This window comes from Ailuropoda melanoleuca, chromosome 13, assembly GCF_002007445.2.
Source record: "Ailuropoda melanoleuca isolate Jingjing chromosome 13, ASM200744v2, whole genome shotgun sequence".
Lineage (NCBI taxonomy): Eukaryota > Metazoa > Chordata > Mammalia > Carnivora > Ursidae > Ailuropoda > Ailuropoda melanoleuca.
In genome coordinates this window covers 27,589,031-27,612,545 of record NC_048230.1, presented here as the reverse complement: position 1 = coordinate 27,612,545, position 23,515 = coordinate 27,589,031, and the positions used below count along the sequence as shown (strand labels likewise).

The window sequence follows — 23,515 nt, the reverse complement described above, 5'->3', positions numbered from 1 at the left end:
GCTTCTGCACACACATGGAAACAAGAGGGCAAGAAAATATATCGTAGTCGGGGAAACCAGCAGGTGGAAGACATCCGACCCAAGCGTATTGTGCTTCTGTGACCCTTCTCTCCGGAAGCGCTTGCAGCTCTCCAGCTCGAGTGCGCACGCGCGGCCGCCGGGGTCGCTCTGGGCCGCGAGCGGAGAGGGGATTTAAGGAAAGGTTCCGCCTCCGGGGCCGAAAGGCGCCTGCGCCGACGGGGCTCCGTCCTAGACGCTCTTTCTCGCTTCCTCCCTCCCTCGCCTGCGCGCGCCGGGTGGGCGTGGGAGGAGGCGGGGAACTGGGGAGGGGAGCGAGGGGGCGGGTGTCTCGGGAGGGAAGGAGCGAACCGGAGAGCGTCGTCCTAAGAGGAGTGAAGGCGGCAAAATGGCGGACCGCTTCTCCCGCTTCAACGAGGATCGAGACTTTCAGGTAAACACGGGCGTCGCCGAGAATCCGGGAAGGCGCTGGCAGAGCCGGGACGTCCTCATCCCACGCTCCTAGCTCTTTTCCTTCCACGCTCTGCTCGGGCTTACGAACCGGCTTGCTCTTCTCCCGCCTCCAATTCCTCGGGGCCTCCCAGCTTGAGGCGAGGCCGCATCTCCTCTCACCTCATATTCTCGTACCTGTTAAACTCAGGCCGCCGGGTCTGCGGCTAAGGCCTGCTTGGGCGGCTTTTGGAAGGCTGGTTGGGCCGCAGACTGGGGACTGTGGTCCCTTCGGATGCGCCGGGCCTGTGAAGGCGCTGGGCGGGCTCCCGGGGGAAAAGAGGGATGGGTTGGGAGGGCTTCGGGCCGGTGTTACCGAGACCAGGGCTTCCGAACCCCAGGGTTTTGCTCGCAGGCCTCTTCTTGGGGTCGTCCTTCTTCTGTCCTCAGTATGATAAATCCCTTTCATTGTCTGTCTTCATTTCCTCACGTGGAAAAAAAAAGGTCCTTTAGTTATCAGACGCCTTCTTGGTTGGTCAAACATTGAGATTTCCCTAGGCGTTAATGTTGCTGTTGTTATTAGGCCGTTCGTCTTGCTCAGAAAAGAGTAAGTTATAGGTCTGTGGTCGATGTAAGCTAAGCCCCAAATTCTACCTCGAAAGATTTTTAAGAAGCGTAATGATAAGGGACTTCCTTAGCGTGTGGTAACTAGCACCAGAAGCTCCTTTTTTCTTTCTTTCGTTGCAAATGCCGTATGGAAAAATGTCCTTGTGATGGCAGGTATTATCGAGGGAAAAATAAAGGCCAAATTAGAATAACTGCTCTTTCGTTTGTTTAAAATACCTTCCTGTTGAGCATTGTTACCGCAGAAATCTCGGCGACTAAAAGGGGTTTAGTAGAGATTGGCTGTTTCTAGGGTAAAATACATCCTCAGAGTCTCAAAGAAACCACTGCATTACTACCGCATATCCTGGCAACAGCAATTTGGGTCAGGAGATGAACATCAGAACTCAAGTTTTTATCCCGCTGCAGATCTTCCTCTGAGTAACATGGGGTAGTCTGGATATGTTTCAGAAGGCAGTTTGAAGGGTTTGAATTCTCCGAGATGATGGGGTTGGTAAATAAACAGGTAAAGCAGTTAAACAACAAGAGTCTAGTGCATCGAACGCTTGTAGAAGTTTTGCAGCAGTAAGGGATCTGGGGGCTGTTGGAAAGCCTGTGATCATGCGCCTGCTGTAAAGCTGCAGCACAATACAGGATCTCAGGGTATTTAAGAATATAATGCAGGTGCAGGGAAGTTGAAGCAGTTCCCATATAACCATCTGATCCCTGAGAGATTATTTATTTATTTATTTAAGCACCGCAAGATGTGAGTAGGCTGCAAGAGGTGTAGGTTTTTATTGGTAATTTTTAAAGAGACATGTTACTAAAATCCTCAGGTGCTTTTCAGAGGAGAGAATGTCAAGGTGACCTAATAAAATTGAAAATAAATAATATGGACAATTAAGTTTTGAGGGAAGATGGCTGTCAACCACAGAATTTCAGCAGACTTGAACAGGATTTGCAGGGCCTTAAAAGAATTTGAAAACTGGATAGCAAATTGTGAATGTTGTCACCTGAAAAAATTGAGAGAGCCTCTACCTTTTAAAGTAAGGTGACTCTCTTCTGATGCTTTAGTTGGATTTATCTAAAACCTGATTGGTAGTCCTTTGAAGATAGTACATATATTTTAAGTTTACTTCCTGCTTGTATGTTGGAGTAACCAACTCCTGCAGTATTGGATCAGCCAGGAAAATGTTTTCTAAAATTCAAGTCTCCTAATATTATGGGTAAGATAGGGTATTGGGAACGAAAACCTTTTAGACAATGATAAGATGTTAAAACTTTTGTAAATTATTGTACTAACATTTCTAAAGAGCATCCATTTAAAATAGTCAACTACAGTAAATAAAAAAAAATAAAAATACTTAAAGTAGTATTTTTTTGGATGTTTTAATAAAAGGAAAAATATTGATTTTCATTAATGATGTCCTTCAATTTAAAGTTATTAGGAAATGTAATAGCATGCTCCTGTATATAGTATATCTGAAACATTTTAAGGTTGGGTTATTAAAATTAAATGTGGCCTCCTTTTAAGGTTTTGAGTGATAAACGAAGTGAAGTCATTGAATACACTTGAAAACAAATCCAAAGTAGGTTTCCAAACAGTGCACGGATCCTGTTGCTTTAAGCAGATCTTTTTACAGCCCTAGAAATTTTTCTGTGCATCTTCTCTGGTAAGTTCCAGATGCCTGTCATTTTCTTTGCCTTTAATTTGGCAAGATGGTTAAGAATTACAAAATTTCACTCTTTGCCAGTTTACCATCACTTGCAAATTTTGGATAGTTTGTGGTTGGTTTTTTTTTTTTTTTTTTTTAAGATTTTTTTTATTTTTTNTTATTTATTTGACAGAGATAGAGACAGCCAGTGAGAGAGGGAACACAAGCAGCGGGAGTGGGAGAGGAAGAAGCAGGCTCATAGTGGAGGAGCCTGATGTCGGGCTCGATCCCATAACGCCAGGATCACGCCCTGAGCCGAAGGCAGATGCTTAACGACTGCGCCACCCAGGCACCCCAGTTTGTGGTATCTTGAACTTAGTATTGAGTCAGAGGTGGATTCACTTATTTGTGAACACCTGAAGTTTCATTGTGTAATATACTGAGGAGCTTAATTAATGGTGGTATGCCACCTAAAGCATTGAAGAATATAAGGAGTAGTCTTTATCAGGGACATACATTTAAGCATTTTTTTAATAAGTTTTTTTTCTTTTTTTTTAAGATTTGTTTATTTGAAAGAGAGCGTGAGGGAGAGAGGAGGAGCCAGGGGAAGGGGGGAAGCAGACTCCCCACTGAGCAGGGAGCCCCATGCGGGGCTCAGTCCCAGGACCCTGGGATCATGACCTGAGCCGATGGCAGACATTTAACGGCTGAGCCACCCATGCGCCCCCATTTAAGCGTTTTCAGTAACTTCATTTTAATAATAAACAGGCACTATTCTACATGCTTTATATGTATCATCTCATAGTCTTCACAGTAACCCTATGAGGTAGGTACTATTAACATAGCTCATTTTCAAATGAGGCAGCTGAGGCACAGAGAGTTAAATAGTTGGCTAAGTACATACAGCTGGTAGATGACAGCACCTAGATTCACAGCCTGGCTCTTAAGACTCTTGAACCTATGCTCGTGACCATTCTTTCTACTGGCAATTACATATTTTATGTAACTGTAATTGAGTCATCAAATACGGAGGATAAACTTATAGATTACAAAGAATAAGGGAGCTTCTAGTTTTTACTCTGTTCCCTTTTGTCCAGAACTGTTTCTTGTTGGTCTTCTGAGGACTTATAAGGAGACTTCTGATGGTGATGAGTTACACTGTCATAGAGGGTATATTGTTAACTGTCAGTTTAGTTTAGACATTCTTTTGTGTGGTCTTTTTAAGTGGTTTTTTATCTTTGGAAATCTTTGTGATTTAGGCTGATGTATTCATTTTTTAAAAATGTTTCAAGTTTTGACTACTGTTTTAAGAATCTGACCTCAATTTCTGAATGAGACGCCGCTTCTGCCTACGTTTAGGCATATCTGTTCACGGATTGAAATGTTACACAAACTAATAGAAAATACAAAGTATTATCTAAGGTATAGATGTATTCAATACTTTGAATTACAGGTTCCCTAAAGAAAGTTTTGTTTGTACAGAGATGTACAACCATAAGGTGTTAAGATACACTGCTCAATGTTTAGTGGTTGTGCAGCTGTTAATGGCGATGCTGTTGAATACTATGAGGAAATACGTTCTTCAATTTGTGTTCCTGCAGCGGACCGGTGATTTGAAGTAGCCTTTCATTCTTGTTCTGAATGTGTTTTGCTTTAAATTTTTAATAAAAAAGAGCTATGATAATAGATCAATGAGTAATAAAATGAGAGAAACAAATGTCTTAAAGTTCATAATAAAAATAAAATTACCCAAGGGTTTTCTATAATCTATGTAAGTAATCATAATGCCAAATAGTAATAAGTCATGTATTACTTTTAGGTAATATGTTTGTAGGATTTCTGGTGTTTCATATAGGATACCAGGATGTGACCTTCACATAATTCTTAGTTGAGACCATTCAATGAGAAGGTTACAGTTTTAAAATACTTAGATCACAGAAGCATGTTATTATATTTTCCGTGTGGTATCTTGTAATAAAGTTGACATTCTAATGCAGACTTGCTGGAGATGACCCATGGGCAAGTGTTCTAATCTCTGTTTCCAGGGTCTCCCATCATCTGGAAGAGATTACCTAATTGTGAAAATCAATGTGCTCTTTGCTTGGGATACTGAAACTTTTGCAAAATCATTACTACTCCCTTTCCCATACATATTATGATAGGTAGAAAGGGTTAGAACCAAGGCTGTACCAGTCTCAAAATACTGATGATAAATTGGCATGTTTATTAACAAATGCAAAATTATTGGTTAATATTTTTTCAGGTGTTCAAGAGTTATCGTGTAAGGTCAGCATAAGGGAATGTACTCTGGTGGGTATTTGAAGGATAAAGGTATATTCAGGGTAAAGGGTACTGGAAAAGGGACATTTTAAGGAATAACATCACAGAGGAAGACAGAAGTTGCATTGGAGGGAGAATGTGGTTGGCAAGAATTGTGATCACAGGGTTTCATGTGACAGTATGCTTATTTGTTTTCAAAGTAGGCATTGAGACCAAGAAGAAACAGATCTAGACAGATACATTATTAGGCTGATTATTTACAGGGCTGTTCTGCATCAGCATTATAGAAAAAGAAGCGTCCCTGTTGTATTCGTTCCATTTTTTTTCTATATGTATCACACAGTTCCCATTAGAGTACTACAGAGAGATTTCTTTTTTTCACCTTTCCTTACGTCTTTATGATAAATTATGTAACCAGAACTAAAATTTGTGACTTAAAAAGAATTTTAGGCACATATATTAGCTATACTGATTGTGCTGCTTCATAGCCGAGATATATTTCCATATAATTTCCATCTATTTGGGTACATGATAAAATGAAAAAGGACAGTGTTTTCTTGTGGCCAAGATGACCATTTTCTGGGGTACCTGGCTGGCTCAGTCAGTGCAGCATGCAGTTTAATCTCAGGGTCATGAGTTCGAGCCCCACATTGGGTGTGGCGTTTGCTTTAAAAAAAAAAAAGATTACTATTTTCTGTTGAATTATGGATTTGAAACCCATGTAGATATTTCATCTTTTTTCTTGTGACTAATCAGTTTCTAATATTTTATTAATGAAAATGGGTTCCAGCTTGAGGTAGACATCCAGTTCTTGAATTCTATTAAAATTCCTTCCCTGAAACAGCTTGGTACTTTTGCTTATATGTCTGGCATTAAATCTCTTTTCATATTAGCATTGCCATTTAGCATTAAGTGAGAGCTGACTCATGGTTAATTACCAAAGGAATTACAAATGACAACCATAAATACTGAAAGAAGTCATTGATTTGATACTGCAGTGAATACCAGAAGATGTTGTAATGATTTTCCAGTTATAAAAAGTGAATTGTCCGTTTAACTGTGGAAATCTATCTGAATGTGCTTAATGCATTGATTAGTCAATGCAAAAATTCAAATATAGGCGGCTGAAAGAATATACTGTATTGTCATGCTTATACTAAATGATTTCTTTAGGATTTAACAAATGCATTGAATATGTTATACGTAATATAGGAATTTACGGAAGAAAAAGTAGCCAAAGTTGCTTTGGCATTGTACATAGATTAATAGCAAATAATATTTTAGTGCCATAGATAGTAAATTAAAGTTAGGGCCAAAATAGTAGTTTCCTGTTACTTAATTTTTATTTTTACCAACAGTTTTAAGATAAATTTTGAGTTGTGTATCATTCAAACAAGCAGAAGGTGTCTTTGTAATATTAATTTGGTCTCGTCTCATTAGGTTTCAATTATTTGTTACCCTTCTCACTCTGACAGTTGATTTGAAAGAGGAATTTCAGTTTATCTCTCTGTTTTATGGAATCCAAATACAAAACAGCTCTTCAGATTTAGTTATAATAGAAAAAAATCATTGATCATGTTTTGTGACTGATATTTTAAATAATCATCGTTGGAAAAGTTAGTACTTTTATCTTACGGTGCAGGTAATATTTTCCAGTGTTGATGAGGGAGGAGTAGCTACTTTTTACCCTTTTGTAGATAGTACTGATTAAAAATCAAGAAATTTGGTACTGTGCAAGAAGCTAAAGCTGATGCTTGCGGAATGTATGCTGCAGTATCAGTAATTTTCCTTATTGCGATGAGTAAAGCTGTAAGTAAAATTATGAGGTATCTTAAAAGAAGGATTAAAATGGTTAAAAATTTAATTGGTTTAATAACTGTTTTAGGGTGTCTGCACAAGAGATACCAAGGGGTATATTTACCTTCAGAATGCTTTCTAGTGTCTAAACCTATTTTTTAAAAGGTTGTTAAAATAACATTTGAATAGTGGTTGTACAGAGAAGTATGTGTATATTTGTAGAGGAAACTCCTGGAGGTTAAAAAGTGGTATTTTCCAAGGAGCTTTTGTTCTAGATTGAGCGATAACAAAAGTAACAATAGTATTTAATTTATTACTTTTAAGATCAGCAGGATTATCAGATGAATAGTATAGTCAGTAAATACAAAATTCAAAGTAAATGAGAGAACTTTTAAAGTGGAATGGTTGGGCATGCCTTTTTGAAGAAATTAGCATTTAAGATGGATCTTGAAAGCTAGGATTGCATCTTTTTTTTTTTTTAACGATTTTATTTATTCATTAGAGAGAGCGTGAGAGCGTGCGTGAGTGAGAGCAGGAGCAGGGGCTAGAGGCAGAGGGAGAAGCAGACTCCCTGCTGAGCAGGGAGCCAGATGTGGGGTTCAGTCCGGGGACCCTGAGATCATGACCTGAGCCGAAGGCAGACACTTAACCAACTGAGCCACCCAGGTACCCGGATAGGATTGTATCTTTGCAAGAAAAAGAATGGGAGGCATTCAGTTGGAGAAAATAGCCAGGGGAAAAGTATAGAAGTGGAACAATCACGATTGTTTTTTTCTTTTTGAACAATGATTAAACCATTGAGCATAGGGAAAGAGTGAAAGCTAAGGCTACAACAGTAAGTTTTATTTAATACTCTAAGCAGGAATGTCCTAACTATTTTTAAATTTATTTTTATTTATTTATTTTTAAAGATTTTATTTTCATTTTTGAAATTTAAAAAAAAAAAGATTTATTTATTTGACAGAGACAGCCAGTGAGAGAGGGAACACAAGCAGGGGGAGTGGGAGAGGAAGAAGCAGGCTCCATCCCAGAATGCCAGGATCATGCCCTGAGCCGAAGGCAGATGCTTAACAACTGCGCCACCCAGGCGCCCCTATTTTTAAAGATTTTATTGATTTGACAGAGCGAGCTAGCACAAGCAGGGGGAGAGGGGGAGGCAGACTCCCTGCTGAGCAGGGAGTCCAAGGATGCAAGGATGCGGGGCTCCTCCCAGGACCCTGGGATCATGACCTGAGCCAAAGGCAGATGCTTAACCAACTGAGCCACCCCAGTGCCCTTGTCCTAGCTATTTAAGGTGTTTATTTTATTTTTTAAAGATTTATTTATTTGACAGAAAGATATCGGGAGAGAGAACACAAGCAGGGGGAGCGGGAGAGGAAGAAGCAGGCTCCTAGCGGAGCAGGGAGCCCGATGCGGGGTTCGATCCCAGGACCCTGAATTCCTGACCTGAGCTGAAGGCAGATGCTTAACCACTGAGCCACCCAGGCATCCCACTTAGTTATGACTTCTTGCTGGCCTTTTCACTTTGTATAGGTTTACCAGACAATTCCGTATCCCAAACATTTATTGAGTGCCCATATATTAGCAGGCATCATAAAGGATAAGCAAGATAAAATCAGTCCATTTTGTTCATTTGTTTCAGTAAAAAAGTAGATGGGAGAAGAGAATGTACTTCTGGATATTGTCAAATTAGGTTACTATAAACTTGCCCTTGACTATTGCAGCGTCAGAAGTTGACTGCTGTGATATCTAGTGATGATACTATCAGCTACTATTTGTTGGGTACATATTACATACCAGGCCCTTTGCTAGGGTATTTTGGAGATATTTATCTAATCCATGTAACTTCTAAACCAGGTGGTGGTATCCCTCTTTTTACAGGCAAGAAAAGTGAGGATCAGAGAGGATCAGAGGCCACACAGAAAACTCAGATTTGAACCTTGAATGTTCCTAAGATAGGACCTTTTCCTCTTGTTCCTGATTTTCTTAAGTATCAAGTATTCTTAAGTATTCAAACTTACTAACTTGACTTTTAAGACTCCTGAGCATCTGGGGGCACCTGGGTGGTTCAGTCAGTTAAGTGTCAGCTCAGGTCATGATCCCATGATTCTGGGATTGAGCCCAGGGTCCTGGGATCGAGCCCTGCGTCCTGGGCCCCTCCCCCCTGCTCAAATGAGCTCTCTCTCAAATAAAGAAATAAAATTGTAAAAAAAAAAAAAAAAAAAAAAAAAAACTCCCAAGCATCTGGATGGGGCACCTGGCTAGCTCAGTTAATGGAGTATGTGACTCTTGATCTCAAGGTTATGAGTTCAAGCCCCATGCTGGGTGTAGAGATTACTTAAAAAAAAAAACTAAAAAAAAAAAAAAAAAAAGACTTGGGCATCTGGTGCCATTTTAACAGGTGTATCTCTTTTCTTTTCCCTTCATTGTCCTGCCATCCTTCAGTTTTCTTCTGTTACCTGGACATGCTAGGCTCTTCTATTATTTTTTTAAATTAATTTTTTTTGAGATTTTATTTGTCAGAGAGAGAGAGGGAGAGAGCACAAGCAGGAAGAGTGGCAGGCAGAGGGAGAAGCAGGCTCCCTACTGAGCAAGGAGCCCGACGTGGGTCTCAATCCCAGGACCCTGGGATCAGGCCCTAAGCTGAAAGCAGACAGCCTAACCGACTGAGCCACCCAGGCATCCCTAATGTTTTGTTTTGTTTTAAAGATTTTACTTATTTGACAGAGAGAGAGAATGGGCAGGGGGAGGGGCAGAGGAAGAAGCAGACTCCCCACTGAGCAGGGAGCCAGAGTGGGGCTTGATCCCAGGACCCTGAGATCATGAAGTGAAGGCAGACGCTTAACTGACCGAGACACCCAGGTGCCTCACTAGGCTCTTTTATTATTCTTGTTTTTGCATATGTTCTTACCTTTCTGGAATTCCTACTACTGTACTTTTATATTCTTCAATATAAAAGTTTTGGTATCACCTCTGACATCTTCCTAGGTTGAGTTACTTCATTTTCTGTGCTCCCCCACAGCACTTTGGTCATATTTCAGTAATAGCACTTTTGCTGGTAATAGTAACAGCTAACAGTATAGAGTGCTTATTACTCTGTTGTGTGCACCATTATTTCATGTAATCTCCCAGTAAGGCAGGTTCTGTTATCCCCATTTTACAGTGAAAAACTTACCCAGATCACATAGCTAGCAAGTTGAAGAGGTAGCTTTCAGATAGTTTCGACCAGTCTCAGCCTTTAAACACTGTGTTTTTACCTCTCTTGCTGTATCCTTCCTTATAATTTATCTCCTCATACTGGACTTAGAACTCCTTGAATGTGGAGTCTTTGTTTGATTCATTTTTCTAGCATCGAGCCAGGGTCTGGCACCTAGAAGTTGCTCAGATATTTGAATTAACAGTTAAGTAAAGTCAAGTATGTAAGGAGAGGCTTAGTAGAGGCTGAGAAGAATGTAGGTTGGGGGACTCAGCTTCCTGCTGTATTGTGGATTATCTAGGTTGAACTGTTACTTCCTGTGATATCCTGTAAAGCCAGTTGAGGGATATTTCAGATATGGAGTCTGTATTATGGCCAATCATAATTTTACTTTATTATATATTGTTTGTAATTACAGCAGTTTTTAGTTGTGTTTCCTTTTGTGTGAAACGTTGTACATACACTTGTTTTCCTGTGAACTAGTGCAGAAGTTTATTCAGACTTCTGAATAGAGATCTATACCAGCCAGTGGTAAAAGAAATACATTACTATGGGTTTCAGATTAATTCTTTTTTTTTTTTTTTAAAGATTTTATTTATTTAGAGAGCGAGCAAGCAGGGTGAGGGGCAAAGTAGAGGGAGAGAGAGAATCCCAAGCAGATTCCACACTCACTGAGCACAGAACTTGATGTGGGGTTCAATCTCACAACCTTGAAATCAAGAGTTGGATACTTAACCAGCTGAGCCGCTGAGGCGCCCCCAGACAAATTCTTTAACTGTTGTTTTCCTGTCTTTCTGAATGCCTCAAGAATTGTTTGCTGTATTTTCATGCATTTCTGAAAAAAGTTTATTTTTTTCCTATTAAAGTTGCTAATTTTTCAGTGTAGGGCTTTTATTGGAAACCAGTTCTTTCTTGTTCTAGTCGAATTATCCAGAAAATTTGATATGTCAGACAGGTGTGCATGTATTTTTAGACTAGTATGTGATATCCTCATACCCTTGACCCAGTGTAATGTTTTCAAGTTCTTATTTGCTGAGATTACTAGCCAATTATCTTTCCTGCTAATTTACACAGACTTAAATTTAATAAATGAATTTTTTCTCCTGGGTATTGACTTGTTTCAACAGTGCTTTAAAATAATAATTTATTATTTTGTACCTCTTTATTTTTTTTTAATAATTTTTTAAAAAGATTTTACTTACTTGAGAGAGAGCACAAGTGAGGGGGGCAGAGGGAGAGGGAGAAGCAGACTCCCCGCTGAGCAGGGAGCCCAATGTGGGACGTGATCCCAGGACCGTGGGATCATGACCTGAGAGAGAGGTAGATGCTAAACTGACTGAGCCACCCAGGCGCCCCTCTGTACCTCCTACAACCTATGCAGTAATGCTATAGTGTAATAATCTGGATTTAACAGCTGAGGAAACAGGCCTAGGCCAGTTTTCATAATTTGCCCAAGGTTATACAGCTAGCAAATGGTTGTGATTTGATTTCTGGTGTCTCTGACTTCAGAAATGTTTGGTTTTTATAATAGTATACAAAAAGTTGGTGTAAATCAGACTGTATGATTATGAAAATAGTGAAGAATTGGGGGTTTTGGGATGCAGTAGTCCCCTAGAATGTTCATTTCTTTTTGGATAGGGTTTTTTCTCCTGAGACATTTTCTTTCTGGATTGGTTAGGTTAATACTAGAATTAGTTTATTTGAAATGAGAAGGGAGCGGGGACAGAGATGAAAGTCTCTCATTTGTTGACAGAGCAGGACTGGTTTTTGTTCACAGATGGAATATGAAGCTATCCTGTATGGCTCTATCTGCTAAACATACTATTTTTTTGTCTATGGCAGGTAAAATCAGCATCATTACATGTTTTGAATTTAGAAAGCCCGAATTATAAACAAGTCTGTTACTTGAGTTGTAAGGTAGGGCAACGATTAATGTATCTCCTTAGTGACTTTAGAGCATCTCTAAGGGAATAATGGTAAATATGGTACAAAAGATAAATTTTGGTTGGGGAGATGTGAAGCAGAGAGACAGCAATGTCCATAATACTCAGCTTCATAGCCAGAGCCAGGTGCTAAAAGATGGGGCCAGCATGAGTGGTACAGTATACTGCCAGCGATAAAACTACTTTAAATTTGGCTCATACCTAGTTTAAATGGGAAAAATCAGAAAGAATTTAAAACTTTAGTCTGTATAATCCTTGTGTTAAATAATTGATTTGATCAAGCTCATCAGAAAGCTTGGATCTAATGACTTTGACTGTGAGTAATGTTTTTTCATTAATTTTCTTTTCATTAATTTTGGGGGGAAATCATGTTAAATAGTCATAGGAAGATAGAGGAGAATATCACCTCTTCAGGGTGTTGAATATTGTGTTTTGCTATTTGAGATTATGGCCTATGGGTTGTGATCTTTAAAGAATTGTCCCGATAATTTATCCTCTTCTCTAGTTTTAATTTTCCATATTAATTATATAGTTAACCAGTGGAAAGGGTATAGGTGTAGGATAAATTCTAAAATCAGCACTGGTTAGCAAATAAGATTCCACTTATATGGTTAAGTTTAGGGCAGTCCCTGTCTCTATTTATATTTAAATGATCATCACAGCTAAATTTGTAATAGAGAAGTTTCCACATTTGTCCTGTGCTTGGAAGCAGAATCCTTGACCTGTAAGGAACTAGAGCTACTGTGTATTTTAATGACATGCAGGTCAACCAGCTTCTATTCATTTATAATTAGATCTGCCACCAGTGGAAGCTTTTGTTGAGAGAGGCAGTTGAAGGAAATTCTGTTGAGTGTATATATACACGTGTGTGTGTGTTTAAATAATTTATTTTTTGAAAAGTGAAATTGCTTCTATTCTGATCCCTTTCAACTTAAATTTCTGATCAACATAAATGAAAAACTGTATTTCAACATAAATGAAAAACTCTATTTCAACTCTGAAAGCAGATAGTACGTGGACAGGAAGAGTTATTTAGGCATTGGAATAAGTGTTTCAAGCAGTCATCATTAAAACTAAATTTTAGGAAAAATCTAACATAGGATCTGTGAATTTTCACTAGGATGACCATATGTTGTAGTTTATACCTTTTGTCCTGGCGTATTTACTCTTAGTCCTCCCTTTTACTTTCAGAGTGCCCTGGTTTGTATGATACATTATGTGATCATCCTAGTTCTGACGGGATTTGAGAAGTCTAAATGAAATTTTGAAAGCAGGGTAAAGAAGAAAAAAATACTTTTCTTAAAATCCCTGTTGAGGCCTTTACGTAATCAAATGCCATGTTGCCTATTTTTGGAAAGAATGATTTTTTTGTTTTGTTTTGTTTTTTAAGTAAAGTCTACCCCCAGTGTGGGGCTTGAACTTAAAACCCTGAGATCAGGAGTTACAGGTTCTGCTGACTTAGCCAGCCAGGAGCCCCTGGAAAGAATGATCTTAATAAGTCTAAGTTCATCAGGATGATGAAAATTGTGTGTAGGGGGGAAACAAATATTTATTACCATCATCATAATCACCACCAGCACCACTACTACTGTTCTTAGAGATTGTAGTATAAGACTGAGCCACCCAGGCACCCCAACATTGGTACAATAATATAATAGTATTTAAACCATAGACCTTATTTGAATTTTACCACTTTTATCCACTAATACTCTTTTTCTGTTCCAGGATCCCACCCAGGATTCTAAATTGATGGCATGTAGTTATTTCTTCTTTGCGCCCTCTAATCTGTAACCTTTCCTCAGTCTTTCCATGTCTTTTGTGATAACTAGCAGGGTTTGACTTTTCTATATGGAATATTGTTTCAGAATTATGGTCAAAGTTATTGGTGTTTTGTTTTGTTTATATCTTTGAGTTTTGTATAGTATAATACAATGGTGGAAACATGGGACTAAGAATCAAGCCCCACACTGCTAAATTGTACACTTGTTACAACTTAAAGTTGATGTAGCACTGTGTTTCAACTATACTCAAATAAAAATAAAATTGCATTTATTCCTACCAAACACCCTATCCCCTGCCCAAAGAATCAGAAGCCTTTGTGAATTTGGGACAATCTGTGTGTCAGTTTTCTTATTTGTGAAATAGGGATGATTAATGGGTGCCTGGGTGGCTCAGTTGGTTAAGTGTCTGACTTGATTTCAGCTCAGGTCATGATCTCAGGGTCATGAGATTGAGCCCTGTCTAGGGCTCTGTGCTGGGTGTGGAGCCTGCTTATTAAGATTCTTTTTCTTGGGGTGCCTGGATGGCTCAGTCAGTTAAGCAGCTGACTCTTGATTTTGGCTCAGGTCATGATCTCAGGGTCCTGGGATTGAGCCCAGCATGGGGCTCTGTGCTCAGCGGGGAGTCTGCTTCAGTATTCTCTCTCTCCCTCTGCGCCCCCCCCCATACACTCTCTCTCTGTGAAATAAACCTTGAAAAAAAGATTCCCCCCCCACCCTGCTCACATGGACTCTTGTTTACTCTGAAAAGAAAAAATTTCCTCTGATTGCCAAATGCTGTATTATCTAAGTTTGTTAGGATAAGGTTTCTGAAGGTATTTTATAAAACTAAAAGAAGCTGTACATGTCTGTGTGTATGGAGTGATACTGACCCTTCTCAAAACTTTGTTTTAAATAAACCTTTTTAGGACAGTTTTAGATTTACAGAAAGATTGCTGAGGTAGTAAGAGCTCCCATAAATATATATGTACCTAGTTTCCCTTAACATCTTACATTAGTGTTTGCATGTTTGTTACCATACTAACAGGCTAATAATCCATATCAGTGGGTATTGATACGTTATTATTAATTCAAGTCCATACCTGTATCCTTAGTACTCCCCTCATGTCCTTTTCTGTTCCAGGGTCCCATACAGGATACCTCATTACATTTAGCTCTCATGTCTCTTTTGAGTCTTCTTGGCTGTGACAGTTTGTAAAAAAAATTTTAAAGGGCAAAAATTTAGTTAATGTTGTAATTGTCATTAATTTTGGGTCTAATTTAATAAATATTTCAGTTTGTCTTAAGTACCTATATATGTTGTTGTTTTGTTTTGTCTAGTTTTTAAGAGAGGGAGGGGGTACCTGGGTGGCTCAGTTGGTTAACTGTCTGACTTCGGCTCAGGTCATGGTCTCAGACCCCTGGGTTTGATCCGTCAGCAGGGAGTCTGCTTGTCTCGCTCCCTCTTGGCTCTCCCCCTGCTTTTGTGTTTTCTCTCTCTCTCACTCTTTCTCTTTCAAATAAATACAAAAGGGGGGGGAGCAGAAGGAGAGGGAGAGAACCTTAAGTGGGTTCAGAACCCTGAGATCATGACCCAAGCAAAAATTAGGAGTTGGACAGCGCACTGACTGAGCCACCCAGGTGCCCCAGTACCTCTGTGTATTCTATAGCACAGAGGGACCCTCTGATTTTTATTTAATATTTGTTTAATCTTTTTAAAAGTTTATTTACATAATCTCTGTACCCCATATGGGACTTGAATACATGACCCTGGGATCAAGAGTCACATGTTCTTCTGACTGAGCCAGCCAGGCGACCCCTGTTTGTTTTTTCCTTTATTTATTTATTTTTAAAGATTTTATTAGAGTGCATGCACGAGCACAAGCAGGGTGGGAGACGGGCAGAGGGTGAAGCCGACTGAGCAAGGAAGGAGCCAGGTGTGGGGCTAGATACCAGGACCCTGGAATCATGACCTGAGCCAAAGGCAGACGCTTAACCGACTGAGCCACCCAGGTGTCCCTTCATTTTATTTCTTAGAAGTAATCACTTATCAACTTTATAATTTTGCAGCAAAGTTTTAAAATGGACATATTTTTGGGAAGAAATGTTTTGGAAATGTTGACTATGGGTTTATTCAAATTATTAACTTTTGTTGTTTACTTTTTTTTTTAAATATAGACTTTATTTTTTAGAGTAATTTTAGATTCATAGCAAAATGGAGCTGAAAGTACAGAGTTTGCATATATCCTTTCCCCCTTCACACACAGTGTCCCCACCGTCAATATCTCATACCAGAGTGGTATGTTTGTTACTGTTGGTGGAGTTCTGTCAGTTTTGACAGATGTAGTATAATGACATGTATCCATCATTATAGTATTATACAGAATAGTTGCACTGCCCTAAAAATCGCCTGCGCTCTACTGTTCATCCATTCTTACTCCCTGAAGTTCCAGGCAACCACTGATTTTTTTTTTTAAGATTTTATTTATTTGAGAGAGAGAGCAGGAGCAGAGGGAGAGGGAGTAGCAGACTCCCCACTGAGCAGGGAGCCTGACATGGGGCTTGATCCCAGGACCCTGGGACCGTGACCTGAGCCATAGGTAGACGCTTAACTGACTGAGTCACCCAGGCGCCCCAACCACTGATTTTGTTGTTGTTGTTGTTGTTTCCACAGTTTTGCCTTTTCCAGAATGTACTATATTTGGAATCATACAGTATGTGACCTTTTCATATTGGCTTCTTTCACTTAATAATATGTATTCAAGGAGCGCCTGGGTGGCTCAGATGGTTGGGCGTCTGCCTTCAGTTGGGGTCATGATCTCTCTGGGTCCTGGGATCCAGCCCTGTGTCACCTTCCGGCTTAGTGGGGAGTCTGCTTCACCTTCTACCTCTTCCTCACCCCCTGCTTGTGCTCTTTCTCTCAAATGAATAAATAAAAAAAAATCTTAATATGTATTCAAGTTTCCTCCATGCCTTTTTGTGGCCTGATTGCTCATTTTTAGTGCTGAATAATAATCTATTGTATAGATGTACCAGCATTAATTAATCTGTTTATCTATTGAAGGAGATCCTGGTTATTTCCAAGTTTAATAGTTACGAATAAAGTTGCTATAAACACTGTGCACAGAATTTTGTGTAGATATGTGTTTAACTCATTTGGGTGTAGATACCATGGTGTGCAGTTGGTGGATTGTATGGTAAGGCTATGTTTAGTTTTGTAAGAAATGGCCAAACTGTCTTCTAAAGTGGCTGTGGTGGGGTATCTGAGTGGCTCAGTTGGTTAAGTATCTGCCTTCATCTCAGGTCATGATCCCAGGGTCCTGGGATTGAGCCCCATGTGGGGCTCCCTGCTTCACAGGGAGCCTGCATCTCCCTCTGCCTGCTGCTCCCTCTACTTTAGACAAACAAACAAACAAACAAAAAAAGTAGCTGCGCTTTTTTTACCTTCCCAGCAGCAACAAATGAGAGTTCCTGTTGCTCCCATACCCTTGTCAGCATATTTAGTGTTGTCACTGTTTTGGATTTTAATTTTTAAAAGAATTGTTATTTATTTGAGAGAGAGCATGCACATGCATGAGCTGCAGGGGGGTTGGACAGCAGGCCGAGGGAGGGAGAGAAGCAGACTTCCTGCTGAGCACGGAGCCCTACACGGGGCTGGATCCCAGCACTCTGGGATCATGACCTGAGCTGAAGGCATACTGTTAACTCACTGAGACACCCAAGTGCCCCAGTGTTTTGGATTTTAGCTATTCTATTGATATGTAGTGGTATTCATTTAATTTGCAATTTCCTAATGATGTATGATGTTGATCATCTCTTATGCTGATTTGCCATCTGTATATTTTCTTTGGTGAGGTATCATTTCAGATCTTCTGCCCAGTTTTAAATTGGGTTCTTTTTTTCTTATTTAATTTTAATAGTTCTTTGCATATTTTGGATAAGTTTTTTTTTTTTTAATCAGATATAACTTTTGGAAATCTATTCTCCCAGTTTGCGGCTTGTGTTCTCATTCTCTTCATAGTGTCTTTTGCAGAGCAGAAGTTTAAAATTTCAGCAAAGTCCAATTTATTATTTCTGTCATGACTCATGCCTTTGGTGTTGGGAATCTAAAAAGTCATCACCAAACCAAGGTCATTTGTTTGCTTTTACTTGGTTTACATGTCATGGAATAAGACTACATTTGTTTTGGTGGTAGGCGAAAAATGTTTTATGCTTTGCCACCAAGGATTGTTGCCATTGTGGTTAATATTTTTCTTTTGTAGGAATTGATGGCATATGTTTTTGTATTAACAGATTTTAAATGACTTAATCATTTTCTAGAGGCTAAATTTAATTCAGTTTAAATTTGCAAATTTTTTGAAATTTTAGGCCAAGAAATGACATAAAAGAGTGTCCAGTTAAAGTTCTTCATTTTGTAAATGGTACAGATGGATGTGAAATGTAACGTGATTTGTTTTAAGTCATACAGCAAATTCGCAATACCTATAGGACTCAGATTTGGTGAAAACCAGTTTAAATGAAAGCTGTAATGATAATTTTTCTTGTGCGAAAAGTACTTTTTTTGGGCGCCTGGGTGGCTCAGTCGTTGAGCATCTGCCTTTGGCTCAGGGTGTGATCCTGGAGTCCGGGGATCGAGCCCTGCATTGGCCTCCTCTGCTGGGAGCCTGCTTCTTCCTCTCCCACTCCTCCTGCTTGTGTTCCCTCTCTTGCTGGCTGTCTCTCTGTCAAATAAATGAAATCTTGGAGGAAAAAAAGAAATACTTTTTTTGTTGGTAAGTGCTTCTTACTGTTTGTGGCTTGGTATTATAATCCTAATATTTAAAAGGGTAAGTTCTAAGTACAAAATATAAGCAGTTTTTATACTTTTCAAATGTTGCAACTAATTGGTTGGCTTATTAGGCAAATCAAGCAAATACTCAAGTAATCTCAGTTCACTAATTTAGTTATGGTTGTGGAATATTTCTTTTCAGGTTGTTTAAAGTCATCTTGTATCACTAAAATCATATTTTTAAAGAAAATATTTATTTGAAAGAGATTGAGAGCATAAGGGGGGGCAGGAGGGGCAGAGGAAGAGAGAAGGAGAAGCAGACACCCTGCTGAACAGGGAGCCCGATGTGGGGCTCAGCCCTGATCATGACCAGAGCAAAAGGCAGCCACTTAACTGACTGAGCCATGTAGGTGCCCCTAAAATCATATTTTTTTTTAAAGATTTTTTATTTATTTATTCGACAGAGAGAGAGACAGCCAGCGAGAGAGGGAACACAAGCAGGGGGAGTGGGAGAGGAAGAAGCAGGCTCATAGCAGAAGAGCCTGATGTGGGGCTCGATCCCAGATCGCTGGGATCACGCCCTGAGCTGAAGGCAGACGCCCAACCGCTGTGCCACCCAGGCGCCCCTAAAATCATATTTAAATTAAAAAAAAATTGAACTTCGGGTGTTTGTTAAATGTGTTTCTTCAGATACATTTATCAGCTCCTGTCACATTTTCAGAATAACACTCAGTTTTTATCCACAGAAAGAATACAGAGTTGTTAATTAGTGAACTACCTTTTTGATTTTTTCCCCTTCTGTGTAACTTAACCTGCTTCTGTATAGTTTTAAAAATTTTTGTTGTAACTCCGATTGTTGTGTTAATAAAATAGTATTAAACTCTTTCCCTATTGGACATTTGTTTCTAATTTTTTTTTTAAAGATTTTATTTATTTATTTGACAGCGAGACAGCCAGCGAGAGAGGGAACACAAGCAGGGGGAGTGGGAGAGGAAGAAGCAGGCTCCCAGCAGAGGAGCCTGATGTGGGGCTCGATCCCATAACTCAGGGATCACGCCCTGAGCCAAAGGCAGATGCTTAACGACTGAGCCACCCAGGCACCCCTGTTTCTAATTTTTTTTTTAAGATTTATTTATTTGAGAGAGACCACACACACACACACACACACCCCCCCGCCCCCGCACTTGCTGGGGGGAGGGGCAGAGAGAGAGGAAGAGAGTCTTAAGCAGACTACCCAGGGCTCCATCTCAAGACCCGAAATCACGACCTGAGCCAAAACCAAGAGTTGGATGGTTAACCAATTGCGCCACCCAGGCTCCCCTCTAATTTTTTTTTCTTAATATACTAGAAAGTGCTACAGTGAGTATCATCTGCATTTAAAATTTGTAAAAGCTATGGAAAATGTGCTGTATCCCAGTGTTCTTCCTCCTGACTCTTCCTCCTGGGGAAAAAAAAATCACAAAGTAGCATACCAGAAAGAACAGGAACTTTATTATTTTTTTAAGATTTTATTTATTTATTTGAAAGAGAGCGACTGGGTGCGCACGTGTGCAGGAGCAGGGGGGTGAAGGAGAGGGAGAAGCAGACTCCCTACTGATCAGGGAGCTCAATGTGGAACTCGATCCCAGAACCCCAGGATCATGACCTGAGTCGAAGGCAGATGCTTAACCAACTGAGCCACCCAGATGCCCCAGAACACAAACTTTAAAGTTACAATGACTTGAGTTTGGAATTTGGGCTTCTTCACTTACTGTTTAAGTAACTGGGCATATTTCTTACACCCTCTGAATTCTGCATCTGAAAACGCAAATGAAGAATGATACCTACCGTGTTGGGTCATTGAGAGGATTAATTGATCATGCCTGTGAAGCACATAGTTCCTGATACTTATTAATAGGTACTCAAAAGATTGCTGGTACAAATGTACTGTTTAGCAAGACCACAGGAGTAAACTGTTAAAATTGAGTTCCTCTCTGAGCTTTCTTTCCTTAACACTCTTAAATTTAGACTGTGAATCAGTAAAAAATACCATCAGGGTATTTTTATTTATTTATTTATTTATTTATTTATTTATTATTTATTTACTTATTATTTCTTTAAAGATTTTATTTATTCATTTGAGAGAGCGAGCGTGCACAAGCAGCAGGGAGAGGCAGAGGGAGAGAGAGAGGCAGAAGCAGATTCCCAGCTGATCTGGGAGCCAGACACGGGACTTGATTCCAGGACCTGGAGATCATGACCCGAGCTGAGAGCAGTTGCCCAACCAAGTGAGCCACCCAGGCACCCTGGTATTTTTGTTTTTTAATGTGTAAATTTGTTGGTTTCATTGAAGAGATCATTTGGTTGTAATTTTTAAGTTTCTGAGTCCAGAAAGTTTGGTGTCTTTTACTATTAATTGTTTCTATCTGAACTGATTTGTTTGGTTTTGTTTTTTTAGATTTTATCTGTCAGAGAAAGAGCAAGCAGGGGGAGCTGCAGGCAGAGAGAGAAGCAGGCTCCCTGCTGAGCAAGGATCCAGGTGTCCCATAAACTGATTAGTTAGTTTTTAATTGAAATTTATTAAAGTTGGAATTACATTGTGGATGATTGAGAGATGCCTTTTCTTTTTTTTTTCTTCTTTTTTCTTAAGTAGTCAACCTCTCAGCAGCAAAAGAGCAGCTCTGGTGTCAATTATTGAGAAGACTGGCAAAAAAAATTAGCTGAGCTTGTGGCCTTTACGTCTGATGTATATGCTTTTTATTTTATTTTTTATTTTCTTTTTATTTTATTATTTTAAATATTTTATTTATTTATTTGACACAGAGAGAGACAGCCAGCGAGAGAGGGAACACAAGCAGGGGGAGTGGGAGAGGAAGAAGCAGGCTTCCAGTGGAGGAGCCTGATGTGGGGCTCGATCCCAGAACGCCAGGATCACGCCCTGAGCCAAAGGGAGCCACCTAACGACTGAGCCACCCAGGCGCCCCCGATGTATATGCTTTTTTTTAAAAAAGTTTCAGATGTCCAAACAAATCATGATTTTGTTTTTATATTTCAATATTTAAAAATGAAAATTATATATTTTTGAATCAACACCACTTTAAAATTTTAAAATAATTTCATGAGAAATTTATTTTGAATGGTGCTGATTAAGCATTCAAAGATAAACACAAAGGGTTGTGATTTCCATTAGAGTATTTGAGTCTTAGGGTATTAAGTATAAAATTCAAAAGGAAAAAAAAACGTAGTTAAAAACAGGGCCTCCTTTGTATCTCTTGTCTCTTAGGCACTCAGTTCTCTTAGAGTTAATCTCTAGTATCAACGTATTCTAGAGCTGTCTATGCATATTTTTTAGTTTTATTTATTTTTAAAGATTTTTTACTTATTTGAGAGTGAGTGAGAGAGAGCACGAGTTGGGGGAGGAGCAGAGGGAGAGGGAGAAGCAGATGGCTCCATCCCTGGAACCCCTGGATCATGACATGAGCCAAAGGCAGACACTTAACTGACTGAGCCACCCAGGCACCCCAGTTTATTTTAATTTAATAAATTGTACGGTAATACTTTTTTAAAAAAAATATTTTATTTATTCATTTTAGAGATAGCGTGAGCAAGGGGGAGGAGGAGAGAGAGAGGGAAAAGCAGACTCTGCACTGAGCTTAGGGCCTGATGCAGGGCTTGGTCCCACCACCCTGAGATCATCACCCGAGGCAAAATCAAGAGTCTGATGCTCAACCAACTGAAGCCACCCAGGCGCCCCTGACTTTTATTTTGATGTGTAGTTCTATGAATTTTAACACATGTATATATTCATGTAACCACCACCAAAACATCTTCACACAACAGATTTTAAACATTTTAATGCTTAAATATTTTAAGGGGAGAGATGTAGAAATATTGGCTTTACCTGTTCTTTTTCATTTAAAAAAATTAAAGTATAATTAAGATATAGTGAAATTCACTCATATTAGTGTACATATTAGTGCAGTTCATATTAGTACAGTTCCTTGAGTTTTAACAAAATATGTAACCACTGACACAATCAGTATATAGCTCCTGGCAACCACTGATCAGTTTTCTTTTCTCTGGTTTTGCCTTTTACAGAATGCCATGTAAATGGAATTATACAATAATTTTTTGAGTATGGCTTCTTTCACTTAGCATAATGCATTTGAGATTCATCTGTGTTACTGTTTATATGAGTAGTTTGTTTCTTTTTATTGATGAGTTCAGTGGTCATTGTGTGGGTGTACCATGGTATTTTAATCTGTTCCCCAGTTGAGGGACATTTGGTTAGTTTCTAGACATTTTGCAAGACAGGATTTTGTGTGAACATAAGTTTTTCCTTTTATTTGGTAAATACCTGGGGACAGTATTGATGGCTTGTTTGTTAAGTGTGTGTTTTATTTATTTATTTATTTTCAAAGATTTTTACTTATTTGAGAGAAAGAGCAGGTGGGAGGAACAGAGAGGGAGGGAGAGGGAAAAGCAGGCTCCTTGCTAAGCTTGGAGCCCATGTGGGGCTTGATCCCATGACCCTAAGATCCTGACCTGAGCAGAAACTAAGAGTCGAAACCAAGAGTTGGTTGCTTAACTGGCTGAGGCACCCAGGTGCTCTAGTGTGTGTTTAATTTTTTTTAATGTGTGTTTAATTTTATAAGAAACTGCCAAACTGTTTTCTAAAATGGCTGTACCATTTAATATTCCCACCAGTCATCTGTGAGGGTTTCCATGCAATTTCAGCAATACTTAATATTGTTAGTTGCTTTTTTTTTTTTTTAAGCCATTTTAATAGATGCATAGTGGTATCACCTTGTGGCTTTAGTTTGTATTTCCCTGATGATTAATGATGTTTGAGTGTTTATTTACCATCTGTATATCATCTTTGGTGAAGTGTGTTTAAATCTTTTGCCTGCTTTAAAAATTGGGTTTTCTTATTACTCTGTTTTGAAAGTTCTTTGTGTATTTTGGATATACAAGTCCTTTATCAGGTATGAGAGTTGTGAACACTTTCTCCCAGTCCAGTTTTTCAATTTTTTTCTTTTACAGATTGCGTTTTTGGTGGTGTAGTTTAAGAAACCTTTATCTAACCCAAG

The 23,515-nt window shown here is 39.2% G+C and overlaps 1 protein-coding gene across 1 annotated transcript in view; it reads left to right on the top strand.

Annotated features, from left to right (window-relative positions):
• Window positions 1-303: 303 nt before the first annotated feature.
• The window catches only part of GPATCH8 (G-patch domain containing 8), a 107,314-nt gene continuing 84,102 nt past the window's right edge, over window positions 304-23,515 (top strand). The window contains exon 1 of the mRNA XM_002919743.4: window positions 304-451. Coding sequence (XP_002919789.1) covers window positions 407-451 — 45 coding nt within the window. The 5' untranslated portion in view covers window positions 304-406. The remainder of the gene's footprint in view (window positions 452-23,515) is intronic.